Source organism: Curcuma longa, chromosome 2 (genome assembly GCF_044706935.1).
Source record: "Curcuma longa cultivar G26 ecotype Majalengka, Jawa Barat chromosome 2, ITB_CL_G26_1.1, whole genome shotgun sequence".
Lineage (NCBI taxonomy): Eukaryota > Viridiplantae > Streptophyta > Magnoliopsida > Zingiberales > Zingiberaceae > Curcuma > Curcuma longa.
Genome location: NC_133862.1, coordinates 5023702 through 5040293, shown reverse-complemented (window position 1 = coordinate 5040293; position 16592 = coordinate 5023702). Strand labels below are relative to the sequence as shown.

The following is a 16592-nucleotide window of genomic DNA, read 5'->3' as shown; positions in this document are numbered from 1 at the left end:
AAAGAAAACTTGACGCCCTACTCCATTTCAACCATTTTGCTTGTATCATATGAAAACATCTTATCAACCCTACATCCCTTTACAAAAACGAACCTGGATACTTAAAGCTCTCAATTACAAGGAAGTTGTCACCTCCATTTCCCTTTAAGCTTTAGGATGCAAAAATAATAATAATAATAATAATAATAATAAAAAAAAATTAAACAAATGGATAATCATAGTGAAGCTTGGTTGATTGTTTGCCCAACATACCATTTTCCCATTAGTTGTACGCACATGGACCTGATGACCACTGATCTTAAAAACCTCTCCATCAACCCAAGCCACAACTGGATCTTCAATCCACACATGAGAACCTACAATAATGTTGTCTGGACTTGCCTGCAAGAGTAGGTCAAAAATCAACTGTTAAAGATAACAAACACAAGAAAGCTCTACTTCAAGCAAGGAGTTACTTCATAAAGGCATCTAATTGAAACCAACAGAAACGGGTGTTTTCTTCCATGAACATTACATCGCACCCATCCAAGGCAATAGATTTCATATGGATATCCCAAGAAACAAGTGCAAACACCACACTAACCAGGTAATTGCCACTTGGGAGACGGTGGCTTTCACACAACTTATTTACTTGGACAGAATTGAAAGGAAGTATTGTGCTTATTCCATGGGAAAAGCATACGGAACAGAAAAATGGAAAATTGGTAGGCAATTCAGTACCATCAAAAAATAAAAATGACCTTTAACAATCCAATAAAAAACATCAGTTCTCTCAAACTTCCTTGCTTGCGTTATAAAGCTGCAAAAATACTCTAAATGTGCACTCTCTTAAGACAACAAGTACACGTTCTTAGCCACAAGGAGCAAAGAAACAAAGGGAAGAGAACATTAAAGCTCGACGATGTAATCCAGAACTTACCAGTCCGCTTATTCAACAATCGATTAAAAATAAATCGACTTTCCGAGAAAAGCGAAAGAAGGTCAGCGATCCAGTACCATGAATCATCCGCCCGGGATCAGCCCTAATTCTTTCAATACTCTCCTTATCCTCCTCCTTCGCCTTCTTCCTGCCGTGACTAGGGCCCGAGGAGGCGACGGAGGTGGGACGGCAACAAGGGCGACTCGAGGGCCCGAGGTTCTCGGGGAAGCGAACTGGCAAGCGACCGCAGCCGTAACTCGCCAATGTTACCGGAATTACTTAAATACCCCTCCTCATCAATTTGAATCCATAACTTGCCTCTTTTGAATTGCTGCTGTGCAAAATGGTCAAAGGTTAGCTTTTACCTGAAGAAGACTCCTCTCACACGCTTAAACAGGAGAGCCCAATAATAAAATAATGATAAAATAAAATAAAATAAAATAAAATATTAGTAATTTCTCAAAAACACGCTTAAAATTAAATATTAACATTTCTCCTTTTTTTAATTCCCAAAGCACTTCTTATACTAAATATTATAAATATTAATAAATTTATAAGAAGAAAATTGATTTCTAGATCGAGGATAATTTTGAATAATAGAATTTCTTTTTTAATTTTTGATATGTTTGTACTCGTTACAAGGATTTGACCTAATAATCTTTAAATATAATTTTTCTTTAAAAAACAAAAGTGTATTAGTGAAGTCTTTTTAGCATTAAAAAAATATAAAAATATTACTTTAAATGTGTCGTTTGATGAAATGTAAAGTTTGCCACTTTTAACAATTAACCCAAATTTTTACCGTGCCTGGTCTTTCTTCCCATCGCTGGGAATCGTCAGCGCACCGCAGGGCGATCTCGAATCTCGTCGCCGGCCTCTTCCTCCCGAACGCCGTCGACTATCTCCTTTCCTGCCGTTCCCCGACGGAGCGCCTCCCATGGTCGTCTCCAGCACCTTTCCACCCTAGTGCAGCCGGGGATACGATTCTAGCCTAGCGCCGCCGCCGAGCTCACCTTTCATCTCCGGTCGATTCCCACCCGATCACTCCCACGATGCCAGAAGAGGAGTAATAATCAGGCCAAATCAAAATAGTCGGCTCTTGCAGTGTCCATTTTGCGATCGAGGCGGTGGATCGAGCGTAGTAGCGACTGGCATCCGGGAAGGCGAAGTCAGTGAGTGTTGGTTGTCTAGATCAGCGACGAGCTACGTAGTAGCTTACGATTACTACCAGAAGAAGCATAGGTAGGATCTTAATCCCGCTAATTATTGAGGTTGTAGGATCAGTGATTTGGTTGATTTGTTGAATCTACCCCCTTTTCTATCAAATTATACTTGTCGATGATTACTTCTGATTGGATATGGATGCTTCACATACTTGGAGCAGGACATGCTCCAAGGGCATAGTTAGATAGACTTCTTGGATACTATTTTGTTGACACTATAATGTCAGAATTGTTTTGTTTTATCATCTATGTAGCCATACGTAGTTGTTTAATAACTATTGACATATTGTTGGCATACCATGACCACTGAAGGCCGTTACGATTTGTGTACAAATCTAGATGTTGTGACTTAAGACTTGATAACTAGCCTTTTTCCATGGATGCATCTCAAGTCATGGGTGCATAGGGTATTGGACGCATCACTATTAGGTGTGCTCGTGCTAGAGTGAGCATAACATATCATTTCCCACAGTTCTGTAAAGTCCAGTGGGTTGATACGCACTCTTGGTTTTGTGTATGACATGATAGTAGCATAAATCATTTAAAGTAACCGTGTAGATTGTAATGGTAGATCACATGTTGATTCGTCATATACTTATCCACTATTGTTGCATTCCAATTCAACGATGTCTTACTGTTGATTTGCAGGTATGATACCAGTGGAGAACTGAGGTAAAAAGACCCTTCCTTGCATCCGCTCAGGATTTCTAATAAACTTCATCAAAGCAATTTCTTCCTAGCACTCAGTTCCAAATGGGAAGATTAACCGTCATTACTGTGGTTAGCCTTTGGGTTGTTCCTATATTGATCATGGTGAATTGGATTGTCCCTGATCCGTACATGGTATCATACAATAGTTTGTGCTTTCTGATAAATGGTAATTGATGTTTTTCACTGAGTTTCTTCATTTTGTCAGGATGAGATATTCCACATCCCTCAGGCACAACGTTATTGTAGAGGGGACTTCTGGACCTGGGATCCCATGATCACCACTCCCCCCGGCTTGTCAGTATTTTCAAATTTAATAATTTGTGCCCTTTTCATGATTGCTGTATTACTTTGCACTGCTTGTTTTTGTTTTCTGACTTCTCAATCTTTTCATTTGGCTGCAATGAGGAATGAAATATAGTTGAAGGCCTTCTACAATATGCTTCTTCTGATAGTTGGTTGACTTAACAAACATTGAACTTGAAGGAGCAATAAGTTAAATAAACTATATCTTAATTTTTTCAGTATTTTTAATAAGTGAATTTCTTCTCATCCATCAATGTGTGGATTTTTTCCCCTGTTTTTCTTGTTAAGTTTTCAATTTAAATGTGGCTATTTTCTTCACACTATATGAATTCAGTTTTATTTTAAGGAAATACTTATTTAAATCAGTGGAAAGATGCTAAGGGTGTGGTTTGGGGACCAATATAGTCTAGCCTTTCAGGAGAAATTGATACAGACCACATTTCGGTCCCTGCAAAATTTGTTTGATTTATGTTGTTCTTGGAATCAATCTAGTGTAATGTGCCTTAAGGAGAAAATATGAAGGACCACATTTAGCTCCTGCAAAACATATTTATTTTTTATGGGGTAACTCTAAAATTATTGTAGAGCATTATTCAATTAATGACAATTTGTGTTGGGTCGAGCTAGAAAACTTTTATCAATTTCTAAGTCTAGAAGGTGATGGAGAGACTCTCAGGTTCACATAAGCTTGACCACGGCAGCATTACGCCTGATCAGGTAATAGTGCATGAGTTGGAGATGGAGAGGCATTTCCATTAATATTTCTTGAGGACCATTTGTGAACTTTATTGTGAAGGCCAGCTCCTGAGCCTAATCCCAAATGGGGAATTTAACCATTGTAGTGGTGGTTATCTTGTAGGGTATTTTCATCTCATCTTTAGTTGACTAATTGTCCCTGATCATAAGATTGTGTGTTACAATAGTTGTAAATTTTTTCATTACATGATTAACATTTCTGGAATTTCTGCTGAGTTTATTACTTTCTGCCATGCTCTGTTTCACATTCCTCAAGTGCAACACTATTGAAAAGGTGATTTCCACACTTGGATTCCCATGATTATCACCTCCCCCTTGCTTCTGAGTGGGCCATATCCTGCTCTTGCTCTTCTCTGATTGTTATGATAACAAGATGAGAAATGGTTACTTGTCGTCATTTTTAAACTTTGAGTGATTTGCGTTCGTAAAATTTAGGGTCTCGTTCGTTCCAGTCTCTTTGCTCATCACCTTTTGGGTTCACTCAGAGCTAGTGATAGTTCAAATTTGCTCATTTGTGCTCTTGTTTTGATGAGGACAAATGATCTCCTTATCATTTCTGACTTTTGTGTTTTCTAGTTTGTAAAGGTTAGTTTTTTATGTTCTGGTAATTTGCTTTCTGTTTCCTCTTTATTTGTCTGGTACAAATTGATGTTAATGATTACAAAGGTCCTGTGAGTTGCTTCTCTTGGTTCGGTTAATCCACACTTAGAAGTTGGAGTGATCATCCAGAAACTATATATTAATTTTTTCAGTATTAAGAAACATATGTTCATCAGTTTGTGAAAATCCACACTGAGAAGTTAGAGAGATTGTCCAGAAACTATATGTTAACTATTTCAGTGTTAAGATACATTTACCAGTTTGTGAAAACACCTCAGTTCTTTTTTGGCTCGGTTGGGTTGTGAATGTAAATAGGTTATCCTATTCACACTAATTCTATGTTTTGTTTTGAAGAAGCATCAGTGAATTTTTGGTTTGAGTTATAGACTTAAGGAAAAGCAAGCTCAAGTGAATCGAGTGAAAACTTTTAATTTTTGCTTAGGTTATGACAATTTCTAATTTTTCAGGTACTTCCTTTCGCTGGCCTATGTTGCTTCCTTGTTCCCAGCTATGTGGTTAGCAGAGACTTCCATGACATTGGCTTCAATCTGTTCCACTTCAATTCTCCGATCAACTAATGCTGTTGTAGCGGTCATCTGCTCTGTAATAATTTATGATTTACTCATCCAGTTAAGACCTAATCTTGGTGAAAAAAGAGCCACGACCTATGCAATTGTGCTAGCTTTGTATCCACTTCACTGGTTTTTCACATTTTTGTATTATACCGATGTAGCTTCACTAACTGTAGTTCTTGCAATGTACCTGGCTGGTATAAAAAGGCACTATTGGCTCAGTGCTACGGTGCGTAATCTTGCAACATTAACAATTTATCATTTTCATATGCAGTTTCAGTTCCATAATAATCATTACCTTTCCAAAATTTCAACTGCTGCTTGTCTCTTCTTTTTCTGATACATATTTCGATGCTTCCTTTTTTATCACACCAACAAGGAATCATTGCGTTAGTTTTTCCTATGAAAGTAACATAGTTTGATTTGGTGAAATCTGATAGAAGTTGAGGACCGGAACAGTTACTTTCGCACTTGAATATTGTTGGATAAGAAACATTAATCATCAATTCATCATCATAATTGATATTTTTGAAAAATGTATCTGATTAAGTAAAGCTTAATGTGAAGGGGGATTTCACCCTTTTTTTATTAGCTGAATCAAATGTTGATGAAATATTATGTGTTTCTTGTGTAAATCACCTTTTGTGTGTATCTCTTGTCTATGTTTATATAGAGGTGAGATATGGACAGTTGTTGGCTTCTTTCTATAGTCATTTATTTAGTCACTTTATATCTTACAGCTTGGTGCCATCGCAACATTGTTTCGACAAACAAATATTATATGGATGCTCTTCGTTGCTACAGATGGTGTTATTACTTACATTGAAGACTTGTATGAAAATGACTCTCTTTCGGGAGGCAAACATAAAATAATGCTCAAGGACAATGATCTTCAGACCCATTATATGAGTCCTCTAACATCTTCGGGGTTGAGAAAACGAAGAATGCATTCCTATAATGGTCAAGAGTCTACATCCGAGGGAATCAGTTCTCTACACAACTCTCCAGGTAGTCTTTTGCAAACAGACTTTGCATATATTTTGAGTATCAGAAAATCTATCACGACATTCCTCCAAGATACGTACGCATGGCATGTTTTATCATCTCAACTGATAAATTTTGTGATTATCCCTTTCTTTTCCTCTGCTTTATATCATTTGCAAACTAATGGACACTTAGCACGTGCTTTTCCTTTTTGTAGTTATTTTAAACATGTTAGTGTAGCTCATGAGACCTTGTGATTATGTTTCATCATGTGCCCTGCATTTGGTATCTGCCGAAATTGCATCCTAACAATTTTATTAAACTTAACTTGTGTATAGGTTTTCTTGATGAGATCCTCGATGTCACTTTCAAGTTATGGAGCTTGAAATGGAAAGTCTCAATTGCATTTTTCCCCTTTGCCCTGGTGCTGTTAGCATTTGTGGCTTTTGTCATCTGGAATGGGAGTATAGTTCTTGGTATTATTTTGTGGATTAGCAAGCTTATGTATCTGAATTGAGTGGTCAATACTTGGAGAAACCTAAAGTGCACCTTAAATAATGCAGGTGCCAAAGATGCTCATGCAGTATCCCTACACTTTGCCCAGATGTTGTACTTTGGTCTGTGTTCTGCGGCTGCCCTTGTCCCTGTGCATTTGGAACAAGCTGCAAGTCTATTTCAATCTTTTAGAATGCACAAGATTATTCACTCTTCTCAATTGATGGTGGCTCTTCTTGTAGGATTTTTCGCTGTACACTTTTTCAGGTGAGGACCGTGAATCTTTTTCAGGTGCTCGTAAAACTTTATAGTGTTTCTGTTGTCTATCATGCAGCATGGTATATTTGTTGAGGTCTCAAATATGTAATCAGACAATTGGTTGATTCAATAGCATGGACAAGTTACGGAGACGATAAAAATTTGGAAGAGTACTAAAAGTAGCTAATTTATTGAGTCAGAACTACCATGAACAATGTTTTCTTTTCCTATGCCTAATGACCTTCTTGCTGTCAATTATATCCCTTAATTGCAAATTGATGGCTATGCTCATTAAAAGGAATTAGCACTGCTCACATATAGCTCTGAACAATTTTCTTAGTAGCATTTAGCCCTACTCAAAAAGTTGCAGTTCTGTGAGCTGGTTTGTTCTTTGTGTAAATGTTTTAGTTCAAACACTCAGTTCAATTTTCCAATGCAGCATAGCGCATCCATACCTCCTTGCTGACAACCGTCACTACACCTTCTATATATGGCGGAGGCTTATCCAGGTTCACTGGACAACTAAGTACCTCCTAATCCCTCTTTATATCTACTCCTGGTTTTCGATCGTCAGCATACTAGGTGAGTGCTGCATTCATCCTAGTAGCATTTCACAGGGTGCAACTTTTTTCAAAAGTTCTACACTTTCTTGATATAACAGGGAAAAATCAGAGAAGAATCTGGGTTCTCTCTTATGTTGTTGCCACTGCACTAGTTCTAGTACCTGCCCCGCTCATCGAGTTCAGATATTATACCATACCATTCTATTTATTGGTGCTTCACTCCCCTATTCCAAAAACTTGCAATTTACGACTTATCTGGTCGCTTTACGTTGTTGTAAATATCTTCACCATGTACTTGTTTTTATTCCGGCCCTTCCATTGGGCTCATGAGCCTGGTGTTCAGAGATTCATATGGTAGTTCTGCTTAAAATTAGGTAAATATTTTGAAAACATATTTCATGGTTTAGTTATCGATTGATTATTTACCCCAAACTCTGTGGCTGTGTAGTAATTGAATTTTGTAGGCGTTGGTGGATCCAAATTACTCCTTGAAAACCATTAAATGGTATCGAGCAGGAGAACAAGTGAATGGATGGCTAACTCACTCCAGTGTTGCTTCCGTAAGTTACTCTCATGGTGAAAGTTCTCATTGTTTTGTTCTCCATTGCAAGCTAACACAATAACTATATTCATTAGGAAAAAAAAAAGGTTCTTTTACCAAATATTTCTTATGTTCTTCCGCTGTGTGGTTTTGTAATAGTACTAATTTAAAGTGCAAATTAATTCTTATGTCACAATAAAAAGTGAAAAACTTTAGATTAAATTAGTTTTTATAAATTACCATAGTTATCAATGACTCAACTATTTAAGATCAACTATATAAAATTTTATCAGTACATTCAAATCAACTATATTATTTTTATTAAATCAATTCATTTTTTTACTATTATCTTTTAATGTATTAATTTTTCTAATTGCTTCATCTATTGCAATTATTAAACTAATTTATAAATTAATATATTTTTTTAATTCGTTTTAGTGTTAAGAATGTTTTATAGGAATATGAATGTTTCAAAAATATCATTTTGCTAAATTTAATAATAAGATCATATAATTTAAATTGGACAGTTTCACATAAAATGTTTAATGTTTCTACATCGTGAACAAAAATTTCTAATAGTTTATGAATTATTATTACTTTAAATTACAATTTTTAACTAAAATTACATGCTCAGGAAGGTTTCATGGTTTACCAGCAAAGAGAAGAAAAAAAGAGATTCTCCAATTCAATTTAGGTAAAAAAAAAATTAAAGACTAATGAACGAAAGAGTATCTTAGAAATCAAATACACCATTTAGTTAATATAAAAATTAGATGCTCATTTTGTACATTTTTGTATTTCTTAAGTTACTTAACTTCTTTCAGAATCGGTTTCAATAAAATTTAAAAAGATTCAATCAATACAGAGAACTGACGTGCAATATACATGTCCTTGACAGATGTTACTTTGTTAAATGTTAACTACAATATCTCAATCCAAAAGTCTTCAATGAATTTTCTCGTCACTTATTTGGGTCACTTTCTTCCATAATTGATCGACACAACAGAAGTGCAAGAGAAAACAGATCCAGTTGTGGGGAGTAGCAAGTACTCTGATTTGGAAGAAACCTGGTATATCTGTATTTGGATTCTCATATGCGATCTTCTTAACTTTGTCAAACATCTGCACTCAACAAACCTTGCATTAGCCATTGATAAACTCCTATTTGTTTCAACTAGGAATAACAACAATGCTAAAACAAAACAAACTAATTTTCGCTCTTTCGTTCTCTAGCAATTGCATGAAACAATCTTTCAAAACCAATTAGAACTTTACTATTTCCATTTTTTCCTTCTTTTGTAGTGAACCTATATAATAAAACCTAGTGGGTTTTATGTTCCAACTACAAGTGGAAGTCACAATTCAGATTGTGAGATCATTTATACACCACAAATAGTTTGTTTCAAATATGATCCATTGCTCAAAAGCTACTAACATGATCCAACTTGGTGGAATTCATTGTCATTAACCAAGCACAACCCCTCCATTTGTGGGTCAACCAAGAATACCCAATAAACTGTTAAAATTGAAACTTTGCATATTTGGAAGTGTAGTCATGCTTTATGAATACCTCTTGTCAAATTTCATTGCCCCTTGTCAAAAGTAAGAAATTTTTGAGGTAAACTTATTCATTTATTCAACCAAGTGATATTTTAATGAATATTCTTATTATAGCCTACAAACTGTCCTATTCTCATGATAGCTTAAAGGTTTGTTAGAGACAGATTGCTATAGAAACACAAACAGGAAGTAACTAATTGGGTATGTTATAATTTTTCTGATTTTGCCATTAGGGGGATACCTGAGAATAATGATGAGATATAGGATAAAATAAGCAGAAGATCTAGGATAACATCTCCAATAGTTACTTCTTGTTATGGTTACACACTATTTTTATTGCTTCCTTTGTCTCTTAATGCCTGTGTTAATTGTTAGGATCATGATTGTCAAGACTCAAGATTGTATTCTGGACATTAGGCCTTGGAAAATTATGGTCCTATGACCCAAATTGGCCTCATTATTCTAGATAGGAGCTAAATTGGAATCCTATATATTTATAATCCAATCTATGTTCCCTTGTCATGTTCCTAGGTAGGATCTCAATCTTAATAATATTGTAATAAATGTAATATATTTGCGTGGATATTCATATTGTAAAGCTTGATGTTCATAACTAGAGCACTTTTTCATGTTGTGTATAATCTAAGAAAACTTTCACTTTTGACTTCTAAGGAGAATAGTTTTGCCAAATGGATCAAACAATATATTGCTTACTTGAACGTAGTCGTGTGATGGGAATTTCTTGTAACTCACGTCGAATGCACAACCATTCACCAAGCAAAGACATCAATGCCAAACCAATGATATTGACAACCCACCAAGTAATCGAAGACGGCCAACCTCCATAAACGATGCATATAAAGAGATGGATGATATAGAGGGTAGCTGAGAAATCCAAGCACTTCTTCGCTCTTTCTATCAGATAAAGCAAATAAACTGCCCTGCTCAAAAAAAGATGATAGTGTTACATCTTTCGCCAAACAAGTTAATTAAAAGCTAACCAATCATATGTAATCAAATTTTACAATTTTCTAGCTGCTGAACAAATTGCTTTTCTGTCCTGTTCTCAAGTCAGGAAAGTTTCAAGATTATAAAAGGTAGATTGAGATACCTCCACCACAACTCCAGAAATAACATATGCAAATAAGAACACATGATTTATATACTTCCTTAAAGTATACATGTCTACAAAGTGACAAGATTGGAATACTTTTCTTCAAGTATGTATGGTACTTCATCCAATTGAGCAACTGATTATCAAGCAAATAAATGGAAATTTGTGGGATAAATGATTTATTCTAGGTGTATACTTTCTACCATTTTTCACACTATATAAATACTCACCCTATTTCAATAAGCCCACATAAGCACCATGGTGAAAATTGTAACTTTATCGAATCAAAAACAGTTAGTGCAGCTGGGGAGAGAAAAAATGTCTTCACACAATTTTGAACAACAAAAGAAAATACTTATACATCTTTCACCAAGCAAATAAGTTCTAAAATGATCGCCAAACCACCAAAGTAACCATAAGCACCTAGCTTAGCTGATAAAATTGTTACTTTTCTCTCTTGAGTCAGGAAGCTTTTATAGATTATAAAGAACAATTTGAAATGCCAACACAGCTTGACGATGAACATGGGAAAATTAGATCACAGGAAAATATACTATGACAGGTAACCCAATCCAAGATTCAGACACAAGAAATTCATTCATCTTAATATCATTGAGAAAAAATACAGTTGCTGTACCACAAGAAGTAGTAACTTATCCTTTGTGAAGTCTAGCTAGTGTATCTGCATTTTAAACAAGTACATAGACTACAACTCATACAAGCACTATTAATAGATAATGAACACAGCCATCAAAGGTAAGACTTTAATTGGGTGGAAAATAGGAGGCAGTGATTTCAAATGGATAATGGATCACTCATGTACTTCCTAAATGAAGCCCATAAGATTGAACTTCTCTAATTTTGCCATTGCTAATTACAAAAAGTATATTCAAAAGCGTAGGTAGTGCAATTTCTCTGAATCAATCACAATCCACAAAACTAGCACTATAGATTAACATAATTCAATCCTATCCAACAAAGTCACTGTAACTAGCTGCTTGTTTGGGTACTTGAAGCAAAATCAACATGCGTGTTGACAAAAAATAGGTTGTAGATTGACACCTTTACCTAGCAAGGTTGGTGGAACAAAGGAAATAATCTCCATCGCACAATCAAGCACAAAGGCAAAGAAATTAATAAATACAACGTAAGAAAGTTGAGATTTTTACCCAGCGAGAGAACTGAGGACGAAGGAAACGATCGCGCACCAGCCGGTGACGCTGGACGCGACGAGCGTGGAGAAATCAAACAAGTACATGAGGCTCATCCGCGGCACCCGCGTACCGACAAGGAGGACCATGAAGAAGCCAAGCGTGAGATAGTAGATGCACTGCAGGCAGACGATCTGCGCCACGATGAGCCACGGATCCCACACGATCGTCCCATAGAACATGTTTTCCTCTCCTCGTCCCGTAAACCTAATTTCTTGATCTCCTCCCGAGATCTACCTAACTATCCAACCCGAATTCAGGAATTCGGGCGGGGAAGGGAGAGAAAAGAAACCAATCGACCGAAAACTGCATGAACCTTAGCGAGAGAGACGATCAAAACCCTAAGAGTGAATCCACGCGCAAGTGCTCGGTGAAAACGAAGCAGATCTGAAGCCGCCTGATCTGATGGAATCAGCGCATCGGGGAGGAGAGGCGTTTGTTCATTCGACTGCGGACGTATTTGTTTTTTTACATTATTTAAATCCGTCCAATAAAAAGATTAACGCAGGTTGCGAGTCAATGAACGCCTCCAGATTTTTAACTTTTTAAAATAAATAAATAAATAAATAAAAGGACCCCTGACAATCACATGTTCATATTATTAAAAAAATACTATTTTATATATTATTTAAATAATATTTTTCTCGTAATTTACTATTTAAAATACTCCTGTCCTTTTCATTCCAACTTATTGCTATTTTATCACTCTGAAATTACTCATTTTATGTCCCTCCGGTGGTAAAAAAATAAAATATTTTTCTCAAATAACTAAAATTTAAAATTCACTTTCACAAAAAAATATAATCTGCCATCCAGCAGCTATCACAAGTAAATCGAGCCCACAACTATCTGCGATGAGATGAATCAAAAAATTATAATTGACCATATCGAGGGCAAAAGAAAAATTCACATGACATTTGAACAACTAATAATATTAAAGTGCTATATCAGAATATTTTGCTTGCTAAATTTATTTGATGGACGAAATGTGGGATCGGACCTCATCCACCTATAGATTAATCGGTGTGTATATATATATAAGAGATATTTTTTTATGAGGTAGACATTTAATTTTTTAAAAAATATTTATATTTTTATATTAAAGATTCCTAATAATTTTAGTCAAAATTATTTTTAACATCTAAAACTACTTAAATATTTTTTTAAACTACTTTTATTTAATCAAAATTATTTAAATATTATTGAATAATTTTAACTAAAATTACTAATAATATAGAGCAATTGATTAAAATGGCATAGAGCATCTTTCAAAATAAGATACCTTTTTAACTAAAATAAAACAAAAGCAGCAAGACAAAAATTAGTAAAACAAATAATATTGTAATTCTTTTGTTTAATTTTTGACAAGTTTTGCATCAATTTAATTGATTAAGACTCAAATACAATAAGACTAAAAGTACTTAAAATATTAAATATGTTCTGACAATAAAACTAGATCATTTAATCCCTAATCCCCAGCCAAAATTAGCCATCTAACTTATTCAACAATCATTGATAATATTGATCTTCATCACTTCATTATGAAAATCTTAAAAAGGAATCATTTAAACATAAATGATAGCTCAAATGTACTTCACCACCAAAAACAACTATTTCAGAGAACAAGAACCTGAAGAATAAAACTGAAGAACTTATGTGGAAGAAGAAAACCCCATTTGAAATATTTAACTGATATTCACACCATCTGTCTTAAGCATATGTTTACAATACAGGAAAAGGAGTGAGAAAGTCTGTAGAGATTTGAGTTCTCAATCAAATTCAAGAACAAGAGAGTTGATGGTTGAAATCTTGTACAGATTAACAATCACAAGTTTCACTCCAAATCGAGGATGCCAAAATTGGAGACAAGGATCTTAAGCTGCTGGACGAAACTAGCACCTGTCGCATACTCTGTCAGCAACCCAACTGCAAATCCAAACATCGCCCATCTGCCAAGCACCAAACAACAAACACATCAAAAACAAGATTAGCGCGAAGTTCTGTTATTATACTTGTCATTGTAAACCAACTTTGTTTTCATTATCATTTTCAAATATCCTTCTAAGTATCTTATCGAATGGTAAAAGTTTGCTTCTTGATGTAAACGGCGAACCAAGGCTGGATGAAAAAGAAGAGTTGCAGAATTAACATGACAGCTGATGTAAAACCATGTAAGAACTTGATTAATAATGATTTTAAGCGTAGTTGTTGTAAGGCTAGGTCAGTGTTGCTAGCAGTGAAGAGACAAGATCAGTGTTGTTTTGTTGCAATAATGTAAATGAACTCTAATGATGCTTTTAGCACGCAGAATATAGACAAGATATGAAATAAATATTCCTAAAGAATAGAATAGATAAGGGAAAAAGGATAGTAAAAAGTATTCCTTATATTGGTTGATAGAATCGAATAGGCATATATAAATATTTTTATAATTGGTTGGTAGAAATGGTATAATCAATTATAATGGGATAATTTTGACAAAGAAAACTAATATCCCTCTGTAAGTTTTTTCGTCCAACTTATCTAGCTCAAAGGGTTTCTCTGCTTGGCGCATTTAGTTTAATCAATACCGGTGGTGGCACACATGGGATTTTGAGTTTAGGGAGACAAAATTACATTATTTTTTTAGCATGGGGGGCATTAAGAAATTATTTTTAAAAACAAAAAGAAATTCTATTGACTTTTATACAGTATATAAGGATAAAAAAAATTAAGCGGGCGGCATGGCCACCCCAACTCCTCTTGTGTTTGCTAGTATCAAGCCTATTTGCCCACTCCCATCAACCCAATCAACATGATTGATGTCACTAGGTTCAATTGGTCAATTTGATCTACTAGTCCATTCGATTATAAATTGGCCTTCTTGGCCATGCTAGCCTATTCGACCCAACAGACAAGTCCCAGCCTGACTAGTGTGACCGTCTAGTTTGATTGGCACATCTGTTGAGACTGGTCTGCCTAACCACAAGTACAGTCAACTTGTCTAACTCATCCAACCTGAAAGCCCAGTCTGACTCAATTAGTTTGCCGAGCCTACTTGACTCTTCTAGCCGCCAAGCTTAATCAACCTAATTGGCACGATAGGCTTGTTTGACCAGTCTAATGTGATAAGCCAACCAGCCTCAATCAGTGTAACTAGCGAGTGCAGCTAGGCTGTGCCTCTTGTCCCAATCAACTCATCCAATCATCTATCTCAATTGACCCGACTAACCCATCTGAATTGCACAACCCGAGTATCATGTCCTACCCCAATCGATATGATTGTCTAATCGGCATATGCCACCACTTGGCTTGCCTGATCTTATTAGCCTACCCAACTCAACCAATTTGATCATTTGATTGGACTGACCACTATCCATTCCAAAGAAGATGGTTGGGGGATCAATCAGATGTATTATTTGAAAGAATAAATTGATAAGTAATGATTCCTAAAATAGAGAAAAGAATAATTATTCCTTATGAAATGAGAATTACAATTCGGTGGGAATTGATATTCCAAGGTCATTTTGCAACTAAACACGAGAATGTCTATTCCATGAGATTTATAGGAGATAGAATTGCTACTATTCTCATGATCCAAACACACCGTTCATGGAAATGGTATCGTCAAGAATCTTATCATTGCATCACCATATATAGAACTCTACATGATTTTAGAGCCATAATACAACAAACCTACTGTTGGAAGTTCAACTAATTGTCCAATTTCATAGCCTCGCACAACCAGTTGAATGCCCTAAATAATTTCAAAAGCCTCGGAACTAGAAAAAATTCGAATGAGAAAGCAGTTCCTCATATCGAATCCGACTGTATAACAACAATTCATCTAAAAAATCAATGCCTGGCAGTCGGAGATTCAAATGTAATCCTCTTGATTTGATGTCATGTTGTTATTAAGTTTGACATTTATCCTAAAAGCTAAAAAATATCGAGAAGAAGATTAAAGGCATTAAAAGGGGGCAAAATAAAGATCACTCAGAGCCTAAAAATCAATGGATAAGTCAATTTAATGAGTACCTGCCATTGCTGATCTCATTCTTAGGTAAGAAACCAAAGAAAGGGCCCTGGTTCGCCTCCTCCAGCTTCTTCTGTTTGAAGTAGTCCTGCAGCTCCTTCGCCACCTTCCTCTGGAACTCCAAGGTCACCACCACCTCCTTGGCAGCTGCAGCAGCAGGAGCAGGAACAGCAGCAGCAGAAGGAGGAGGAGAAACGGTAGGTGGTGAAGAGGGTAAAGGAGGAGGAGGGGACAAAGAAGGGGCTGCAGGCCTCCTCAGAGGGCCCTCAGCCTGGGAGCTCCTGATGGTGGTGATCGGCGGCCTCAAGGACAATCTTGGACAAGGGTGAGGAGAGGAAGTCTTGATCTTGATGGAAGGGATTGAGGGAGCTGCTATCGACATGATTCCTGAGGTTTTGCTTCTCTAATCTCCGCCTCTCTCTCTATCCCTATCTTCCATTTCTTTTGTGTGGATTTTGCAGTGGTTTTATAGGGGAAATAAGGAAGGGAAGGAAAGAAGTGGACGAGACGTAGACAAGTCTGTGTTGCGACCTGTGGCTGGGATAAGGTCTTGCTGAGTTCCTTTGTTATTTCCACTTTACTTAATTAATTAACTTTAAACTCAGATTAAAATAAAATAAAATAAGTGTCATTTAATAACATGTAAATCCTGTGAAATATGGATACGAACTGAGGAAGAAAGGTTAAAAAAAAATTACCTTAAGATAGGTATGATAATTATTGCATTATATTTATTTACTATATTCTAGAACAAAATCATTGATTTT

General features: G+C 35.8%; 4 protein-coding genes across 5 annotated transcripts in view; 1 reads left to right on the top strand and 3 right to left on the bottom strand.

The window, feature by feature from the left end:
- The window catches only part of LOC141821868 (myosin-17-like), a 43095-nt gene extending 41953 nt beyond the window's left edge, over positions 1-1142 (bottom strand). For both annotated transcript variants that reach the window (XM_074709244.1, XM_074709243.1), the window contains exons 1-2: positions 997-1142; positions 253-381 (exon numbers count right to left, since the gene is read on the bottom strand). In XM_074709244.1, coding sequence (XP_074565345.1) covers positions 253-381; positions 997-999 — 132 coding nt within the window. In that variant the 5' untranslated portion in view covers positions 1000-1142. The remainder of the gene's footprint in view (positions 1-252; positions 382-996) is intronic.
- Positions 1143-1986: 844 nt separating this feature from the next.
- On the top strand, positions 1987-8087 carry LOC141821870 (dol-P-Glc:Glc(2)Man(9)GlcNAc(2)-PP-Dol alpha-1,2-glucosyltransferase). The gene is made up of 10 exons (XM_074709247.1): positions 1987-2161; positions 2791-2985; positions 3059-3147; positions 4980-5313; positions 5825-6092; positions 6407-6544; positions 6632-6830; positions 7261-7403; positions 7483-7758; positions 7833-8087. Exons 2-9 carry the CDS (start codon positions 2896-2898, stop codon positions 7740-7742), a joined length of 1521 nt encoding a protein of 506 aa, XP_074565348.1. The 5' UTR covers positions 1987-2161; positions 2791-2895; the 3' UTR covers positions 7743-7758; positions 7833-8087.
- Positions 8088-8740: 653 nt separating this feature from the next.
- Positions 8741-12258, bottom strand: LOC141822015 (uncharacterized). The gene is made up of 3 exons (XM_074709424.1): positions 11769-12258; positions 10200-10426; positions 8741-9047 (listed from the first exon to the last, which is right to left on the bottom strand). Exons 1-3 carry the CDS (start codon positions 11990-11992, stop codon positions 9040-9042), a joined length of 459 nt encoding a protein of 152 aa, XP_074565525.1. The 5' UTR covers positions 11993-12258; the 3' UTR covers positions 8741-9039.
- Positions 12259-13462: 1204 nt separating this feature from the next.
- LOC141822035 (light-harvesting complex-like protein OHP2, chloroplastic) lies at positions 13463-16258 on the bottom strand. The gene is made up of 2 exons (XM_074709446.1): positions 15828-16258; positions 13463-13759 (listed from the first exon to the last, which is right to left on the bottom strand). Exons 1-2 carry the CDS (start codon positions 16205-16207, stop codon positions 13645-13647), a joined length of 495 nt encoding a protein of 164 aa, XP_074565547.1. The 5' UTR covers positions 16208-16258; the 3' UTR covers positions 13463-13644.
- Between the last annotated feature and the right edge of the window lie 334 nt (positions 16259-16592).